Here is a 17,116-nt window from a genome sequence, read left to right as displayed (position 1 = left end):
TAGGGTTAAGGTTAGGGTTAGGTTTGGTTGAGGCTAGGGTTAAGGCTAGGGTTAGGTTTGGTTGAGACTAGGGTTAAGGTTAGGGTTAGGTTTGGTTGAGACTAGGGTTAAGGTTAGGGTTAGGTTTGGTTGAGACTAGGGTTAAGGTTAGGGTTAGGTTTGGTTGAGGGTTAGTGTTGAACTGGGATGTGGTCAATCAAAATAAAATCAAGGTTTATTGGTCGGTGCACAGATTTGCAGATGTTATCGCAGGTGCAGGGAAATGCTTGTGTTTTAGTTCCAACAGCGCAGTAATACCTTAAAATATATATATACACAACAAAATGTGGAATAAGTCAAGGGGTATGAATACGTTCTGAAGGCACTATATTTACATACACAGTTCCTTTGGAAAGTATTCAGATCCCTTGACTTATTCCACATGTTGTTAAGTTACAGCCTTATTCTAAAATGGATTAAAAAAACATCTGCAGCAATCTACACACAATACCACATAGTGACAAAGCAAAAACAGGGTTTTATACATTTTTGCAAATGTATAAAAAATATATAAAAATACATTGTTTACATAAGTATTCAGACCTTTTGCCATGAGACTCGAAATTGATCTCAGGTGCATCCTGTTTCATTGATCATCCTTGAGATATTTCTACAGCTTGATTGGAGTCCACCTGTGGTAAATTCAATTAATGGGATATGTTTTCGAAAGGCACACACTTGTCTATATAAGGATGAGCGCTGACTCGCGAAGCGTGTACAAATCTGTCCTTGGTTGCAACACTCACTAACGAGTTCCAAATTACCTCTGGAAGCAACGTCAGCACAAGAACTGTTTGTCTGGAGCTTCATGAAATGGGTTTCCATGGCCGAGCAGCCGCACACAAGCCTAAGATCACCATGTGCAATGCCAAGCGTCGGCTAGAGTGGTGTAAAGCTCGCCTGTTTATATAAGGTCCCACAGCTGACAGTGCATGTCAGAGCAAAAACCAAGCCATGAGGATGATGGAATTGTCGTAACTCTCCAAGACAGGATTGTGTTGAGGCACAGATCTGGGGAAGGGCACCAAAAGATTTCTGCAGCATTGAAGGTCCCCAAGAACACAGTGGCCTCCATCATTCTTAAATGGAAGAAGTTTGGAAGCACCAAGACTCTTCCTAGAGTTGGTCGCCCGGCCAAACTGAGCAATCGGGGGAGAAGGGCCTTAGTCAGGGAGGTGACAAGAGCCTGATGGTTACTCTGACAGAGCTCTAAAGTTCCTCTGTGGAGATGGGATAATCTTCCAGAAGGACAACCATCTCTGCAGCACTCCACCAATCAGGCCTTTATGTTAGAGTGGCCAGACAGAATCCACTCCCCAGTAAAAGGCACATGAAAGCCTGCTTTGAGTTTGCCAAAAGGCAAACTCTTGATGAAACCAAGATTGAACTCTTTGGCCTGAATGCCAAGCCTCATGTCTGGAGGAAACCTGGCACCATCCCTACGGTGAAGCATACTGGTAGCCGCATCATGCTGTGGGGATGTTTTTCAGTGGCAGGGACTGGAAGACTAGTCAGAATCAAGGGAAAGATGAACGGAGCAAAGTATAGAGAGATCCTTGATGAAAACCTGCTCCAGAGCTCTCAGGACCTCAGACTGGGGCAAAGGTTCACCTTCCAACAGGACAATGACCCTTAGCACACAGCCAAGACAACGCATGAGTGGCTTCAGGACAAGTCTCTGAATGACCTAGGGTGGCCCAGTCAGAGCCCAGACTTGAACCCGATCGAACATCTCTGGAGAGACCTGGAAATAGCTGTGCAGTGATGCTCCCCATCCATCCTGACAGCACTTGAGAAAATTAGCAGAGAAGAATGGGAAAAACTCCCCAAATACAGGTGTGCCAAACTTGTAGCATCATACCCAAGAAGACTCAAGGCTGTGATCGCTGACAAAGGTTCTTCAACAAAGTACTGAGTAAAGTGTCTGAATACTTATGTAAATGTTATGTTTTTGCTTAGTCTTGATGGGGTATTGTGTGTAGCTTGATGAGGAACATTTATTTAATAAATTTTAGAATAAGGCTGTAACATGAAATGTGGAAAAAGTCAAGGTGCCTGTATACTTTCTGAAATCACTGTACATATAAATTGGTTAAAACAGTATGTAAATGTTATTAAAATGACCAGTGTTCAGTCTACGGTGCAGGGTAGAGTATCGGGTGGTAGCTGGTTAGTAACATTGACTAAGTGTAACGGATGTGAAACGGCTAGCTTAGTTAGCGGTGCGCGCTAAATAGCGGTTCAATCGGTGACATCACTTGCTCTGAGACCTGGAAGTAGTAGTTCCCCTTGCTCTGCAAGGGCCGCGGCTTTTGTGGAGCGATGGGTAACGATGCTTCGTGGGTGACTGTTGTTGATGTGTACAGAGGGTCCCTGGTTCGCGCCCGGGTATGGGCGAGGGGACGGTCTAAAGTTATACTGTTACATAAGGTTCAGGTCAGGGTACTCGGCAGAGGTCGGCTAGGATCCGAGCTTTGATGCACATGTACTGTCTCTGCTTTCTAGATGGTAGCGGGTTGGACAGGCCTTGGCTCAGATGGCTGAGGTCCTTGATCCTCTTCTTGGCCTTCCTGTGACACCTTCCTGTGACAAATTTCCTGGAGGGCAGGCATTTTTCCCCTGATGATGGGTTGGGATGCTCTTAATGGTGCATCGGTAGAAGTTTGTGAGGGTCTTAAGGGCCAAGTGGAATTTATTCAACCTCCTGAGGTTTAATAGGCGCTATTGCTCCTTCTTCACCACAATGTCTGTGTGAAGGGACCATTTCAGGTCGTCAGTGATGTGCACGACAAGGAACTTGAAGCGTTTGACCATCTCCTCTGTAGCCCCATCAATGTGGATGGGGGCGTGCTCTCTCTGCTGTCTCCGGTAGTCCATGATCCTTAATTTTGTTGACTATGGGGGAGAGGTTTAGGGCAGATAGCTGTGCTACCCATCAGTAACTTACAACAGAAAGCACTCTGGGCTAATTAAAATGTGAAGGACACTTCACTTAATAAACTTGGAGGAACTCATTGATCGTTTTCATCCCAGTAACTCTCAAATGATGGTAAAAATGTACTAGGGGGTAGCCAGTCACCCTATTCCTGGGGATCTATAGTATAGCCCTCCTGTAGGTTTTTGCTCCAATCCTACTTCAATAGATTTTTACCTTGTCAGCTCGGGGATTCGATTTTGCAACCTTTCGGTTACTAGTCCAACGCTTTAACCACTAGGTTACCTGCTGCCCCTGCTGCTTGTCAGGACCTTGATTTTCTGAATCAGATGGGAGTTGGACTAGATCAAACCCCTGCACACTCAGTATCTCTCTAGGAGGAGGGCTGGCCATCTGGCATAGACTAATATCCAGTACGACCCTTCTCAGAAAGGACCAAAGGTTTTTGTTTTCTGATTAGCCATGGTTAACATTAGATCATGTGAGCCTTCCTTAGGGATGAGTTTTCCCTATGGCCCCTTAGAAGGCAGAGAACTGACAGTTGAGCGTATTTAAGTATGCTATCATGAAGTTCAAGGGGATTTTAAGTTCACACTTCTCTCAAAAGACAAAAGACAAAATTATGGAGTCAGAGTGTATTGAAGGATTGGCACTACATTGCCTTGATTACAGTGAGTGGATTGGGTGCACTCTGAGGCCTGTCTTCCATACAAATGAAACTGACATCAGACCAGAGAATAGCTGTTTTTAATTTCTGACAAAAGATTGATCCTGAGAATGTGAAAACTGTGATCTTATGTAAATCCTGTAGATCATTCATTTTGATAATTGGATTTCAAACTGTGGAAATCTTAAGGTTTTGTTTTTTGTTGGATAAAGAGGGGCATGTGAGAGGGATGGGTTGATAGGTCTATCTACCCCTTGGAATTATCAGTTCACCATGTTAAAAGAGACGCTGAACAAAAATATCAATGCAACATGTAAGTAAAGTGTTGGTCCTATGTTTTATCAGCTGAAATAAAAGATCCCAGAGATGTTCCATACGCACAAAAAGCTTATTTCTTTCAAATCTTGGCACAAATTTGTTTACATCCCTGTTAGAGCATTTCTCATTTGCCAAGATAATCCATTCACCTGACAGGTGTGGCATATCAAGAGCTGATTAAACAGCATGATCATTCCACAGGTGCACCTTGTGCTGGGGACAATAAAAGGCCACTCTAAAATGTGCAGTTTTGTCACACAACACAATGCCACAGATGTCTCAAGTGTTGAAGGAGTTTGCAATTGGCATGCTGACTGCATAAATGTTCACCGGAGCTGTTGTCAGATAATTTAATGTTAATTTCTCTACCATAATCCGCCTCCAACGTTGTTTTACAGAATTTGACAGTACATCAAACCAGCATCACAACCGCAGACCATGCATAACCACACCAGCCCAGGATTCCACATCTGGCTTCTTCACCTGTAGGATTGTCTGACACCAGCCACTCAGACAGCTGATGAAACTGGGTTTGAACAACCAAAGAATTTCTGCTCAAACTGTCAAAAATCGCCTCAGGGAAGCTTATCTGCGTGCTCGTCATCCTCACCAGGGTCTTGACCTGACTGCAGTTTGGCGTCGTAACCGACTTCAGTGGGCAAATGCTCACCTTCGATGGCCACTGGCACACTGGTGTGCTCTTCGCGGATTAATCCTGGTTTCAACTGTACCGGGCAGATGGCAGACAGCATGTATGGCATTGTGTGGGTGAGCATTTTGCTGATGTCAACATTGTGAACAGAGTGCCCCATGGTGGCGGGGGGATTATGGTATGGGCTGGCATAAACTACGGACAACGAGCACAATTGCATTTCATGTAAATTTGAGATAATGTGACGAGATCCTGAGGCCCATTGCCGTGCCATTCATCGGCCAACATGACCTCATGTTTCAGCGTGATAATACACGGCCCCATGTCGCAAGGATCTGTACTCATTGAGCATGTTTGGGATGCTCTGGATCGAGGTGTACAACAGCATGTTCCAGTTCCCTCCAATATCCAGCAACTTCGCACAGCCATGGAAGAGTGTAACAACATTCCACAGGACACAATCATCAGCCTGATCAATTAACTCTATGCAAAGGAGATGTGTAGCGCTGCATGAGGCAAATGGTGGTCACACCAGATACTGACTGCTTTTCTGATTCACCCCATCTTTTTTCATTAAGATGTCTGTGACCAATAGATGAATATCTGTATTCCCAGTCATGTGAAATCCATAGATTAGGGCTTAATTAGTTTATTTCAATTGACTGATTTCCAAATATGAACTGTAACTCAATAAAGTCTTTGAAGTTGTTACATGTTGCATTTATATTTTCCTTCACTCTAATTGGGTAGTCTAGTGGTTAGAGTGTTGGACTAGTATCCGGAAGGTTGCAAGTTCAAACCCCTGAGCCGACAAGGTACAAATCTGTCGTTCTGCCCCTGAACAGGCAGTTAACCCACTTTATTAAAAATGTTATGTTAAAAATAAGAATTTGTTCTTAACTGACTTGCCTGGTTAAATAAAGGTATATAAAAATAATAATAATAATAATAATAATTTAAACTGAAATTCTGAATTTTGCAAAATGTTGTTACAATATTTGAGTTGTTAATTACACAATCAAGGAAATACAGACTTAGAGCATATCTAATGACAGAAAAAGAACCGGAGGAATTGACACGGTGTCTGTGAACACCCATCTTCATAGATGGATGCATCTTCTGCTGCAGCACGGTGCTTCCTAGTCCTTCCAGTGCACATGCATGCGAACCCGGACTGTAAACTAGCACCATGGACAGCGGCTACTGGCTACCGGCACATACAACGATTTAGGGTTTCATTAGATTTGGGCTAACCCGGCTGGCAGAGCAATCATATGTGAGGCAGTCATGTATTTGAAAGTAAACTCGTATTGATAATGAGTGGTAGTGGTCGCTGCCGGAGTTGTGGTGAGGAGAGGGGTGGGGTGACAAGTGGGGAGGGATATTAACAGATGTCCCTGGGGAGGAAGACTGATTGAAGTAAAGATGTTCAACAATTGGAATGTCTTAAAATAGAGTGTACTAAAATAGAACAGATGGATAATCAGATCGCAACAGTCTCTTAAATGGTCTAGCCTGCCACACTTCTCACAGGAGATAACTTTGATGCTGAGAGAATCCACACACTTAGCATCAGTAGCCTGTGAGGACACGCAGTGTTCGGCATCATCATCTCTGTCTCTCTATCCTCTGAAAGTTGCGTTAATTCATGGCCTCAAGTAACTTCTACTAACGAGGAAAAACCGATGTTTTTTTCTAATTCAACTCCAGTTGATTGGAAGCCCGCGGAGAAATCAGCTCAAGCCTCGAGGGCACGTGGATGCTCGCAGTTGAGCCGGTAGTCACCGCGCGCCTAATGGGAGACATGCACCAGGATCATTAATTATTTGGATTTTGTGAAATTTCCAATTCTGTCATTTATCAGTTAGGCTATACCGATATTTTGGGTTTGCCTGCTCCTGGTTGCTAAAGTAGGCTACACAGTGACAGTGCACTTTTGGTCCTGAGGCAGAACACCGCGTCACTATTCTAGGAAAGGAACATTTGAAACTGAACCTCTTGTCAATGTTGATTTATTGATCACGAGGTGGTTCTTCGAGTCACGGTTTTGGGATAGTTGTATCTTTACAATAAAGCAGGGCAATATGATCCGATATAACGAAAGGAATCTGTAGTATATAAATGCGCAATGGACACGAATTATGCTGTGCACAGTGTCACATCTCTGTTTGGTTAAATGTGCTGATCATTGCCTGGGTTCAGATCCCCACAGCGCGAATCAATTGAGTGAGTAGCCTTTTTTCCTCCCGGATCCTCAGTTGTGTCGCTCTCCTCATTTATCCCTCTGTCTTGTCGACGACTCAACACAGCACATTGTGAATCAAATGGTAATAACTTCGGGCGATGTCTTCTATTTCTGAGCTGTATTTCTGGATTCCACACAGTCAATTAATTATGTGCGAATGGGGGGGGATGGTTCGTTGTTAAAAATAGCCTGCCACTTGAGGATGAGGCGCCGAAATGAACAGGTTGCTGCTTATTGAAACTTACTGGGAGCAGATGCGAAAAGATGGTTCACCCTCATCTAACCTCTCGTGGATCGGTTCACTTCTCTTTAAATCTTCCAGGAATGCATGACATACAACCTGAAAATACTGCATCAAACATTTACAGATTCACAACGAAAATAATCGAACATTCATTTGCCATATGTGTTTAATTGAATTCGTTATAAAAACGTTGACTTCGATAAGAAGACAACAGAGGAATCTAGCAACTGCTTGTTGATGGCACTACGCGCCGGGAGGACTTGGTTTGGGCAGGTTTTGCGCAGAGTTTCTAGGCTGCAGGGCTCGTGGTCCCGGAGATCGAGCAGTCTTCTGTGTCTCTCTGCGAACCCGGAGCAGGATCTGGGGACCTGTTACAGGGATCACACTCTTAGCAATCTCCACTACTGCTCCTCCGTCCACCGTCACCAACACGCGCCAGTCTGTCCCTCCTCTTCCAGCCGCTGCCAACGCTTTCCCGATTGCTGCGCAGCCTTCCCGGGGGATACGAGGGGACATGAGCCCCTCACTCGCCGGATCCTGGTGGTCATGAAGCGGCAGAACGTGCGGACCTTGTCCCTGATCATCTGCACGTTCACGTACCTGCTGGTCGGGGCCGCGGTGTTCGATGCCCTGGAGTCAGATTTCGAGATGCGGGAGAAAGAACAACTGGAGGCAGAGGAGAAGCGTCTCCAAGGGAAATATAACATTAGCGAGGACGACTACCGCAAACTGGAGACCATCATTATGGAGGCCGAGCCCCACAGGGCTGGGGTTCAGTGGAAATTTGCTGGATCTTTTTACTTTGCCATCACAGTCATCACCACCATAGGTGAGTCTGCAGTCTACACTCCATGGAGGTTTAATTGCGTAACAGCATTACGCACAACCCCTGTGTCAAGATAATGCCAGTTATGCGGTGATATACAGTCGATAGGCTAATCACAGTCAGGTTCGTGGTTGTTGGGTGGTGAAAAGGCTCCATTTTAAATAGTTACATAACTTATAACCACTACATAGCACAATGAATTAAAGTCAACATAGCATTGTGCAGACAAGTGTTTCACTAAACTTAGTCCAGCAACATGTAGTCTATAGCCACTACCCGCTAACCCTTAAAACCTGTTCATTATCCAACATAAATTGTTTTAGAAAAGTAGGTCAAATGTCGTTTTAGCTAAATAACTCTGGTACGTTAACAGGCGAAACAGAATGATGATGCAATACCAGTAAAATGACAATGTTTCTGCACCTCAACTTTATAGATAATAAAAACATATTTACTACCATTAGTAGCATCAAAAATAATACGTCTGCATAGATAAACGGACCATTTCCGTAATACATTTCAGCAGCTAATCAATTTATCAGAAAAGATAAGTAGCCTACACAAAAAAATAGACATATAGGTTACTGTATGCAATCATTCCCTCATTGCACCATCAGCCTACCACGCCACTGATATAGGTTCGAACACATTTTTGGAAACCAAATAATGACAGGCCTACATGTATAATAATTTCAACTGCACGACTGTTGCTGCATCTGCATTACCCCTGTAGAAAACAGGTTCGAGTCCTTTACATTTCCGTCATGATTTAATGACAGATCATGCCAGTGGTAGGTTACAAAATGTTGTGATTGATTAAGCGTTAACACAAAAAAACTGTGGAGGCATCAATACGTTTACATTCACACTAAAAAAAATCGATATTAAACTGATTATGGCAGAAGGCCGAGTATGGCATTAGTCATGTTGACACCTTACTCTGATTATTTTAATCATCGGTGTAAGCATACACCGATAACATACCTGGTTTTCTGAGCAATCTTTCTACGCATGTGCAAGTGAATAATTTTCACATACAAACTTTACATGTCCGAACTCAGAATCAAATAGTCTTCACAAAAATAATGCTCACTGTGGTAGAACGTTTATTTTGATTGGCCATTTACTGCATTTCCCATCAGCCTGATTTCAGATGTGTCCATGTAAACACATTATTAGGGAAAGTCGTTCTTCTTGCAAAGCATGTAAACGTATTAAACGAACTATTATATTAACCAGACTATCCACAACAATCGCATTATTGTGTGAACGTAACTTTATCGGAAGTTCATTCTGTCAGCTGTTGCTGCATCTTGAACATGAGCTGAGCTGCTGAAAGGACACATCCTGGAGCTCCTGCAGGCTGCGCTGCCTACAGCCACGTCATGAGGGAGGATCTGCAGCTGGCCATGCACGAGCTGCCTGAATAAAACGCAGATAACCTTTTCTCAGCCAAATGATCAGGTCCTTCCTTTTCCTCCAACGAATTTTAGCCTGATTTCACAATATCCAATTTGATAGAAGGTAACAGGATATAGGATATAGCAGTCAGACGTCTTTGTCCTGTCCCTTGTATATATATATTTTAAAAATATTTTCCTAAACCTCAACTTCGAGATACTCTCCTGCAACCCGCCTAACCCAATGTGGCGTGGATCTGCTTTTTTTCCACAGTATTCCTATTTACTTCGGATTTGGAATCCCTCAACTGAAGCTAGCCAGCTAGGCTACCTACCAGCTATCAGTTAGCAAGCCATTGCTAGCGGTCATCAGCTAACATTTAGCTCGGAAAGCTCTCGCCAGTTCGAACAACGTGACTCAAACCAGAGCATAACGGACCTATTTCTCTCCATATCCCCGGATTCCTACCTCAAACTCTGAACATTTTCATCAGGATCGCGACGTCCCCCAAAGGCTAACTTGCTAGCCACGGTCTACTAACTGCTAGCTTGCTTGTCCGGTTTGCTAACTGCTAGCCCCTGCTAACTGCTTGCTTGCCAACCCGGTCTGCTAACTGCTAGCTTGTTTAGCCCCGGCCTACTAACTGTTAGCTTGTTAGCATCGGCCTGCTAACTGTCTGAATCGCCGTGCCCCCAGTCAGCCCAACCACTCACTGGACCCATATGTTCAATTGGTTACATATGCCTCTCTCTAATATCAATATACCTCGTCCATTACTGTCCTGGTTAGTGATTATTGTCTTATTTCACTGTAGAGCCTCTAGCCCTGCTCAATATGCCTTAACCAACCATGTTGTTCCACCTCCTACATATGCAATGACATCACCTGGTTTAAACGTCTCTAGAGACTCTCATCATTACTCAATGCCCAGGTTTACCTCCAATGTACTCACATCCTACCTTACCTTTGTCTGTACACTATGCCTTGAATCTATGCTATCGTGCCCAGAAACCTGCTCCTTTTACTGTCTGTTCCGAATGTGCTAGACGGCCAGTTCGTAAAGCATTTAGCCCTACCCTTATCCTACTTCTCCTCTGTTCCTCTGGTGATGTAGAGGTTAATCCAGGTCCTGCAGTGCCTAGCTCCACTCCCACTCCCCAGGTGCTCTCATTTGGTGACTTCTGTAACTGTAAAAGCCTTGGTTTCATGCACGTTAACATTAGAAGCCTACTCCCTAAGTTTGTTTTACTCACTGCTTTAGCACACTCTGCCAACCTGGATGTCTTAGCCGTGTCTGAATCCTGGTTTAGGAAAACCACCAAAAACCCTGAAATCTCCATCGCTAACTATAACATTTTCCGCCAAGATAGAACTGCCAAAGGCGGCGGTGTTGCAATCTACTGCAAAGATAGCCTGCAGAGTTCTGTATTACTATCCAAGTCTGTACCCAAACAATTCGATCTTCTACTTCTAAAAATGCACCTTTCCAGAAACAAGTCTCTCACTGTTGCTGCTTGTAATAGACCTCCCTCTGCCCCCAGCTGTTCCCTCAATACCATATATGAATTGTTTGCCCCCCATCTATCTTCTGAGCTCGTGCTACTAGGTAACCTAAACTGGGACATGCTTAACACCCCGGCCATCCTACAATCTAAGCTTGATGCCCTCAATCTCTCTCAAATTATCAATGACCGTACCAGGTACAACTCCAAATCCGTAAACACTTGCACCCTCATAGATGTCATCCTAACTAACTCGCCCTCCAAATACACCTCTGCTGTTTTCAATCAAGATCTCAGCAATCACTGCCTCATTGCCTGCATCCGTAAGGGGTCTACAACCAAACGACCACCCCTCATCACTGTCAAACGCTCCTTAAAACACTTCTGTGAGCAGGCCTTTCTAATCGACCTGGCCGGGGTATCCTGGAATGACATTGACCTCATCCCGTCAGTAGATGATGCCTGGCTATTCTTTAAAAGTGCCTTCCTCACCATCTTAAATAAGCATGCCCTATTAAAAAAAAATAGAACTAGGAATAGATATAGTCCTTGGTTCACTCCAGACCTGTCTGCCCTTGACCAGCACAAAAACATCCTTTGGCGTTCTGCATTAGCATTGAACACATTAGCGTTCTGCACTACCCCGGTCAACTGCCCGGCACCCTCCACAGCAACCCGACAAAGCCCCCACCATTTCTCCTTCACCCAAATCCAGATAGCTGATGTTCTGAAAGAGCTGCAAAATCTGAACTCCTACAAATCACCCGGGCTCGACAATCTGGACTCTCTCTTTCTAAAAATTATCTTCTGAAATTGTTGCAACCCATATTACTAGCCTGTTCAACCTCTCTTTTGTATTGTCTGAGATCCCCAAAGATTGGAAAGCTGCCAACACTCAGAAAATTGGATGCAGTCTATCACAGTGCCATCCGTTTTGCCACCAAAGCCCCATTTACCACCCATCACTGCGACCTGTATGCTTTCGTTGGCTGGCCCTCGCTTCATGTTCGCCTCCAAACCCACTGGCTCCAGGTCATCTATAAGTCTTTGCTAGGTAAATCCCCGCCTTATCTCAGCTCACTGGTCACCATAGCAGCACCCACCCGTGGCACGCGCTCCAGCAGGTATATTTCACTGGTCACCCCCAAAGCCAATTACTCAGTTTGGCCGCCTTTCCTTCCAGTTCTCTGCTGCCAATGACTGGAACGAACTGCAAAAATCACTGAAGCTGGAGACTCATATCTCATATCACACCTGTACATAGCCCATCTGTAAATAGCCTATCCACCTACCTCATCCCCATATTGTTAATTCTTTTTTATTTATTTTGCTTTTTTTCACAATATGGTCATCTCTTTAAGCAGCTCTCATCCCCAAAACAATGGATTTTTAGGTGAATCAGCATTTCTATAAAACAAGACAAACTCATAATGGTCTTTGTAGAGGGCCAAGAAAAGACAGGCAGTAGATTAGATAGCATTGTTTCTACACTGAGAGTAGGCCTACATTTTAGCCTATTTTCATTTATTTTATTTGTTTACATTTATTTAAAGCAGTAACTCCCCTCAATGTATACTGATCATTTAATGATTCCAGGACCAAGAAAATATTTTCTAAATTGCGTCTGAAGTTTCATAATTGTATTTTCGTTAATGGGAAAATATGGTCATTTTTTTCAAATTCCTGAAAAGTTTCTGTTTTGGAGAGAAGAGGTTTTCATCAGACAGAAATCAATATCAATAATTCATTTTCCCCCAAACAATATTTGATTAAACTGTATCAAAGATCAGAGCAGGTGGGCTTTAAGCCTACGTTAGGGAAAAGGGATACCTAGTCAGTTGAGCAACGGAATGCATTCAACCGAAATGTGTCTTCTGCATGTAACCCAACCCCTCTGAATCATAGAGGTGCGTGGGGACACCATCTACGTTATGGACACCATCTACGTATTATATTATTCAACACGGGCACTTAACGGTGCAAAAGAAACTAATGCACTAAGCACGTCTTCAGATAAGCCTGGCAAAATGTATTAACTGGCTACTGGAGAGTGTAGATACAGGTAGTATCCTTCCATTGTATTTTATAAGTTACAGCAGCTAAAGAACATTCAAATGAATGGGCTTTAGAGTTGTATCTACATGTAGAATGAGCTGGTTAGATCTATTTGAATGTGAAACGATCCCTTTAGAGTTTGGCCATATTTCCGTTGTTGAATGTAAGCCACAGGAAATTGGTGGCACCTTAATTGGTGAGGACGGGCTCCTGGTAATGACTGGAGTGGAATAGGTGGAATGTTATCTTATTTACATGTGTTTGATGGCACTCAAGGACATTCAGAGACTTGTCCCGAAGCCACTCCTTCGTTGTCTTGGCTGTGTTCTTAGGGTTGCTGTCCTGTTAGACGGTGAACCTTCACCTCAGTCTGAGGTCCTGAGCTCTCTGGAGCAGGCTCTCTTTACTTCATCAAGGATCTTCATCAAGGATCTCTCTATACTTTGCTCTGTTCATCTTTCCCTCGATCCTGACTAGTCTCCCAGCCCCTGCCGCTGAAAAACATCCCCACAGCATGATGCTGCCACCACCATGCTTCACTGTAGAGATGGTGCCAGATTACCTCCAGACGTGACACTTGGCATTCAGGCCAAAGAGTTAAATCTTGGTAACATCAGACCAGAGAATCTTGTTTCTCATGGTCTCAGTGCTTTAGGTGGCTTTTGGCAAACTCAGGTTTTTAGAAATATTTGCAAATGTATTCAAAATAAAAAACGGAAATAAAACATTTACATAAGTATTCAAACTCTCCTCAGTACTTTGTTGAAGCATCTTTGGCAGCGATTTCAGCCTTGAGTCTTCTTGGGTATGATGCTACAAACTTGGCACACCTGTATTTGGAGAGTTTCTCCCATTCTTCTCTGCAGATCCTGTCAAGCTGTCAGGTTGGATGGGGAGCCTTGCTGCACAGCTATTTTCAGGTCTCTCCAGAGATGTTTGATCGAGTTCAAGTCTGTGCTCTGGCTGGGCCACTCAAGGACATTCAGAGACTTGTCCTGAAGCCACTCCTGTGTTGTCTTGGCTGTGTGCTTAGGGTCGCTGTCCTGTTGGATGGGGAACCTTCACCTCAGTCTGAGGTCCTGAGCTCTCTGGAGCAGGCTTTCATCAAGGATCACTCTGTACTTTGCTCTGTTAATCTTTCCCTCAATCCTGTCTAGTCTCCCAGTCCCTGCCACTGAAAAACATCCCCACAGCATGATGCTGCCACCACCATGCTTCACCGTAGGGATGGTGCCAGGTTTCCTCCAGATGTGATGCTTGGCATTCAGGCCAAAGAGTTCAATCTTGGTTACATCAGACCAGAGAATCTTGTTTCTCATGATCTGAGAGCGCTTTAGGTGCCTTTTGGCAAACTCCAAGCGTGCCGTGTGCCTTATTCATTTAATTTCGATCTTGTCTCATTGCTGCAACTCCCTAATGGGCTCGGGAGAGGCGAAGGTGTGTCGGGAGAGGCGAAGGTGTGTCCTCCAAAACATTACCCACCTGACCGTGCTCCTTAACCTGGAAGCCAGCCGCACCAATGTGTCGGAGGAAACACTGTTCAACTGCCAACTGGGGTCAGCCTGCAGGCACCTGGCCCGCCAGAAGGAGTTGCTAGTGCGCGATGAGCAAAGTAAAGCCCCTCCGGCCAAACCCTACCCTAAGCCAGACGACGCTGAGCCAATTGTGCGCTGTCCTATTGGACTTGTGGCACAGCCCGGGAATGAACGCTGGTCTGTAGTAATGCCTCTAGCACTGCGATGCTGTGCCTTAGTCCGCTGCGCCACTTGGGAGGCCCGTCATGTGCCTTGTACTGAGGAGTGGATTCCGCCTGGCCACTCTGCCATAAAGGTGTGATTGGTGGAGTGCTGCATAGATGGTTATCCTTCTCCACAGAGGAACTCTGGAGCTCTGTCGGAGTGACCATCGGGTTCTTGGTCACCTCCCTGACCAAGGCCCGTATCCCCCGATTGCTTAGTTTGGCCGGGCGACCAACTATAGGAAGAGTCTTGGTGCTTCCAAACTTCTTCCATTGAAGAATGATGGCCACTGTGTTCTTCAGGACCTTCAATGCTGCAGAGATTTTTTGCCTCAACACAATACTCCTGTCTTGGAGCGCTACAGACAATTCCTTGGACCTCATAGCTTTGTTTTTGCTTTGACATGCACTGTCATCTGTGGGACCTTATATAGACAAGTGTGTGCCTTTCCAAATCATGTTCAATCAATTTAATTTACCACAGGTGGACTCCAGTCAAGTTATAGAGACATCAAGGATGATCAATGGAAACAGGATGCACGTGAGTCTCATAGCAAAGGGTCTGAGTACTTATGTAAATAATATATTTTCATTTTTTATTTTTAAGAAATGTGTTTAATTCTAAAAACCTGTTTTCGCTTAATCATTATGGGTTAATGTGTGTAGATTGATGGGGAACATTTTTTGATCAATTTTAGAATAAGGCTGTAACGTAAATATGCAAAAGGGAAGGGGTCTGAATTCTTTCAGAATGCATTGTAAATACACAATGAGTAATGATAACATGTGGTACCAGTACCGAGTCGATGTGCAGGGGTACGAGGTAATTGAGGTGCCTGGAATAGAGTTCCTGGATGACAGGGAGCTCGGCCCTAGTGATGTACTGGGCCGTACGCACAAACCTCTGTAGCACCTTGCAGGTCGGATGCCGAGCAGTTGCCATCCCAAGCGGTGATATCAGCCAGTCAGGGTGCTCTCAATGCAGCTGCCAAATCTTTTCAGCCTCCTGAGGGGGAAGAGGCGTTATCGTGCCCTCTTCACGACTGCGTTGGTGTGTGTGGACCATGATAATTCCTTAGTGATGTGGACATGTGAAACATGGGACACGTTTAGAACCTAAATGTCAGTGTTTAAAACTTAACCATTAGCTATTTAGATTTGCTATTTAGGTTCTCATCTTAAACACAGGCGTTTAGAATGCAAGACTAAACATGACAGTCAGCTTTTTCCAGTCAGTTTCCAACCAGGAGAACACCTAAATCTCCTTCGTGTTCAGATTTTAAACATTAGTGTTTACTTTCCCATCGTGGAATACATTTAGTCATTAGAAATTGATGTGACTTTCCCTGCCTTTAATTCAGATGAGTGTTAGGGATGTCTGTCCCCCTACCTAGCTTTCAGCACAACTGAACAGGACATTTGATTCAAGAAATCCTGGTGTTGTTGTTACTCGGCTATATTGACTTAATTTCCGTTAACTCTCTCAGAGTGAAAATATATGGGAAAGGCCTCATCATATTTCCCAGCATGATTTTTCGCACGTAGACTTTTAGAAAACGTTTCTTTTAATATCCGTTTCCTCATGCACATTGACTGATTCATTGATCTTATACTATACAGAGACAACAACTTCTATTGTTCTAAACTAATCCAATCTGTAAGGGGTCGGATTTATTGCACCTGCTACTGAGATGGTTGTTCCAGTTTAGATGGTTGAGGTAGCCTTGTTTGTTAAGTCCTTCACCATAGCAGTCACTCAGTGCAGCTTGTGGTTGATCAAATATTCTAATCGTTGGGTGTCCTCCCTCAAATCACTTCACAAACCAACCTATTGTGACTGGCACGTCTGATGTGGCCCATGAGCCAGGATTTTCAGACCACAATGTTGAGGATAACTAGGCCGTAACTAAAGGCCTTGTGAAACGTGTAATACAGTATGTGGTTATAAAGGGTTTACTTTGAATTGAAACACGTTCACTTAGGCAGTCACTTTGTGAAGGCTTCAGGGATATCATTTATTGAACGCAGCAATCTATTTCACTAACAGACACGGTCGTGGGTGGGTCTCGCTCACATTCACTTGAAAGGCACGCTTGGAAATATGGAAACAACTTTACACCCTGTGAAAACAACACCCCCAGTTTTTAGCGTTGAATAAATGTGTTTAAAAAGTGTTACAGCGTGTAAACATGTTCTGGTCTTTACAATCTAAACATTGTGACACGTTTTCATTGAAACTCTAAACACATTGGCGCGTTTAAAAAGTGTTACAGAAAAGTGTTTAGTTACGTGTTCAGATCTTAAACACGTGGTTTTAGCTAGATAGGTATGGAAACTCAAATTATATACAAGTGTTATTACACTGTAATTATACTGTACGAGATACGTTCCACGAAGAAAGAGTTTATATGGATGTAAGCCACAACGTAGCAGTTTTGACTAACTATTTGATCTTCCATAAAAACATTCTAGCCATCTGTTACATCACCTTCCA

The 17,116-nt window shown here is 44.0% G+C and overlaps 1 protein-coding gene across 1 annotated transcript in view; it reads left to right on the top strand.

The window, feature by feature from the left end:
* The first annotated feature begins 6,957 nt into the window (after positions 1-6,957).
* The window catches only part of LOC110496384 (potassium channel subfamily K member 9-like), a 43,754-nt gene continuing 33,595 nt past the window's right edge, over positions 6,958-17,116 (top strand). The window contains exon 1 of the mRNA XM_021572253.2: positions 6,958-7,929. Within this exon, the coding sequence (XP_021427928.1) occupies positions 7,338-7,929 (592 nt within the window). The 5' untranslated portion in view covers positions 6,958-7,337. The remainder of the gene's footprint in view (positions 7,930-17,116) is intronic.

Source organism: Oncorhynchus mykiss, chromosome 18, assembly GCF_013265735.2.
Source record: "Oncorhynchus mykiss isolate Arlee chromosome 18, USDA_OmykA_1.1, whole genome shotgun sequence".
Lineage (NCBI taxonomy): Eukaryota > Metazoa > Chordata > Actinopteri > Salmoniformes > Salmonidae > Oncorhynchus > Oncorhynchus mykiss.
Note: the sequence above shows the minus strand (reverse complement) of the source record. Positions and strands in the feature narration are given on the sequence as shown.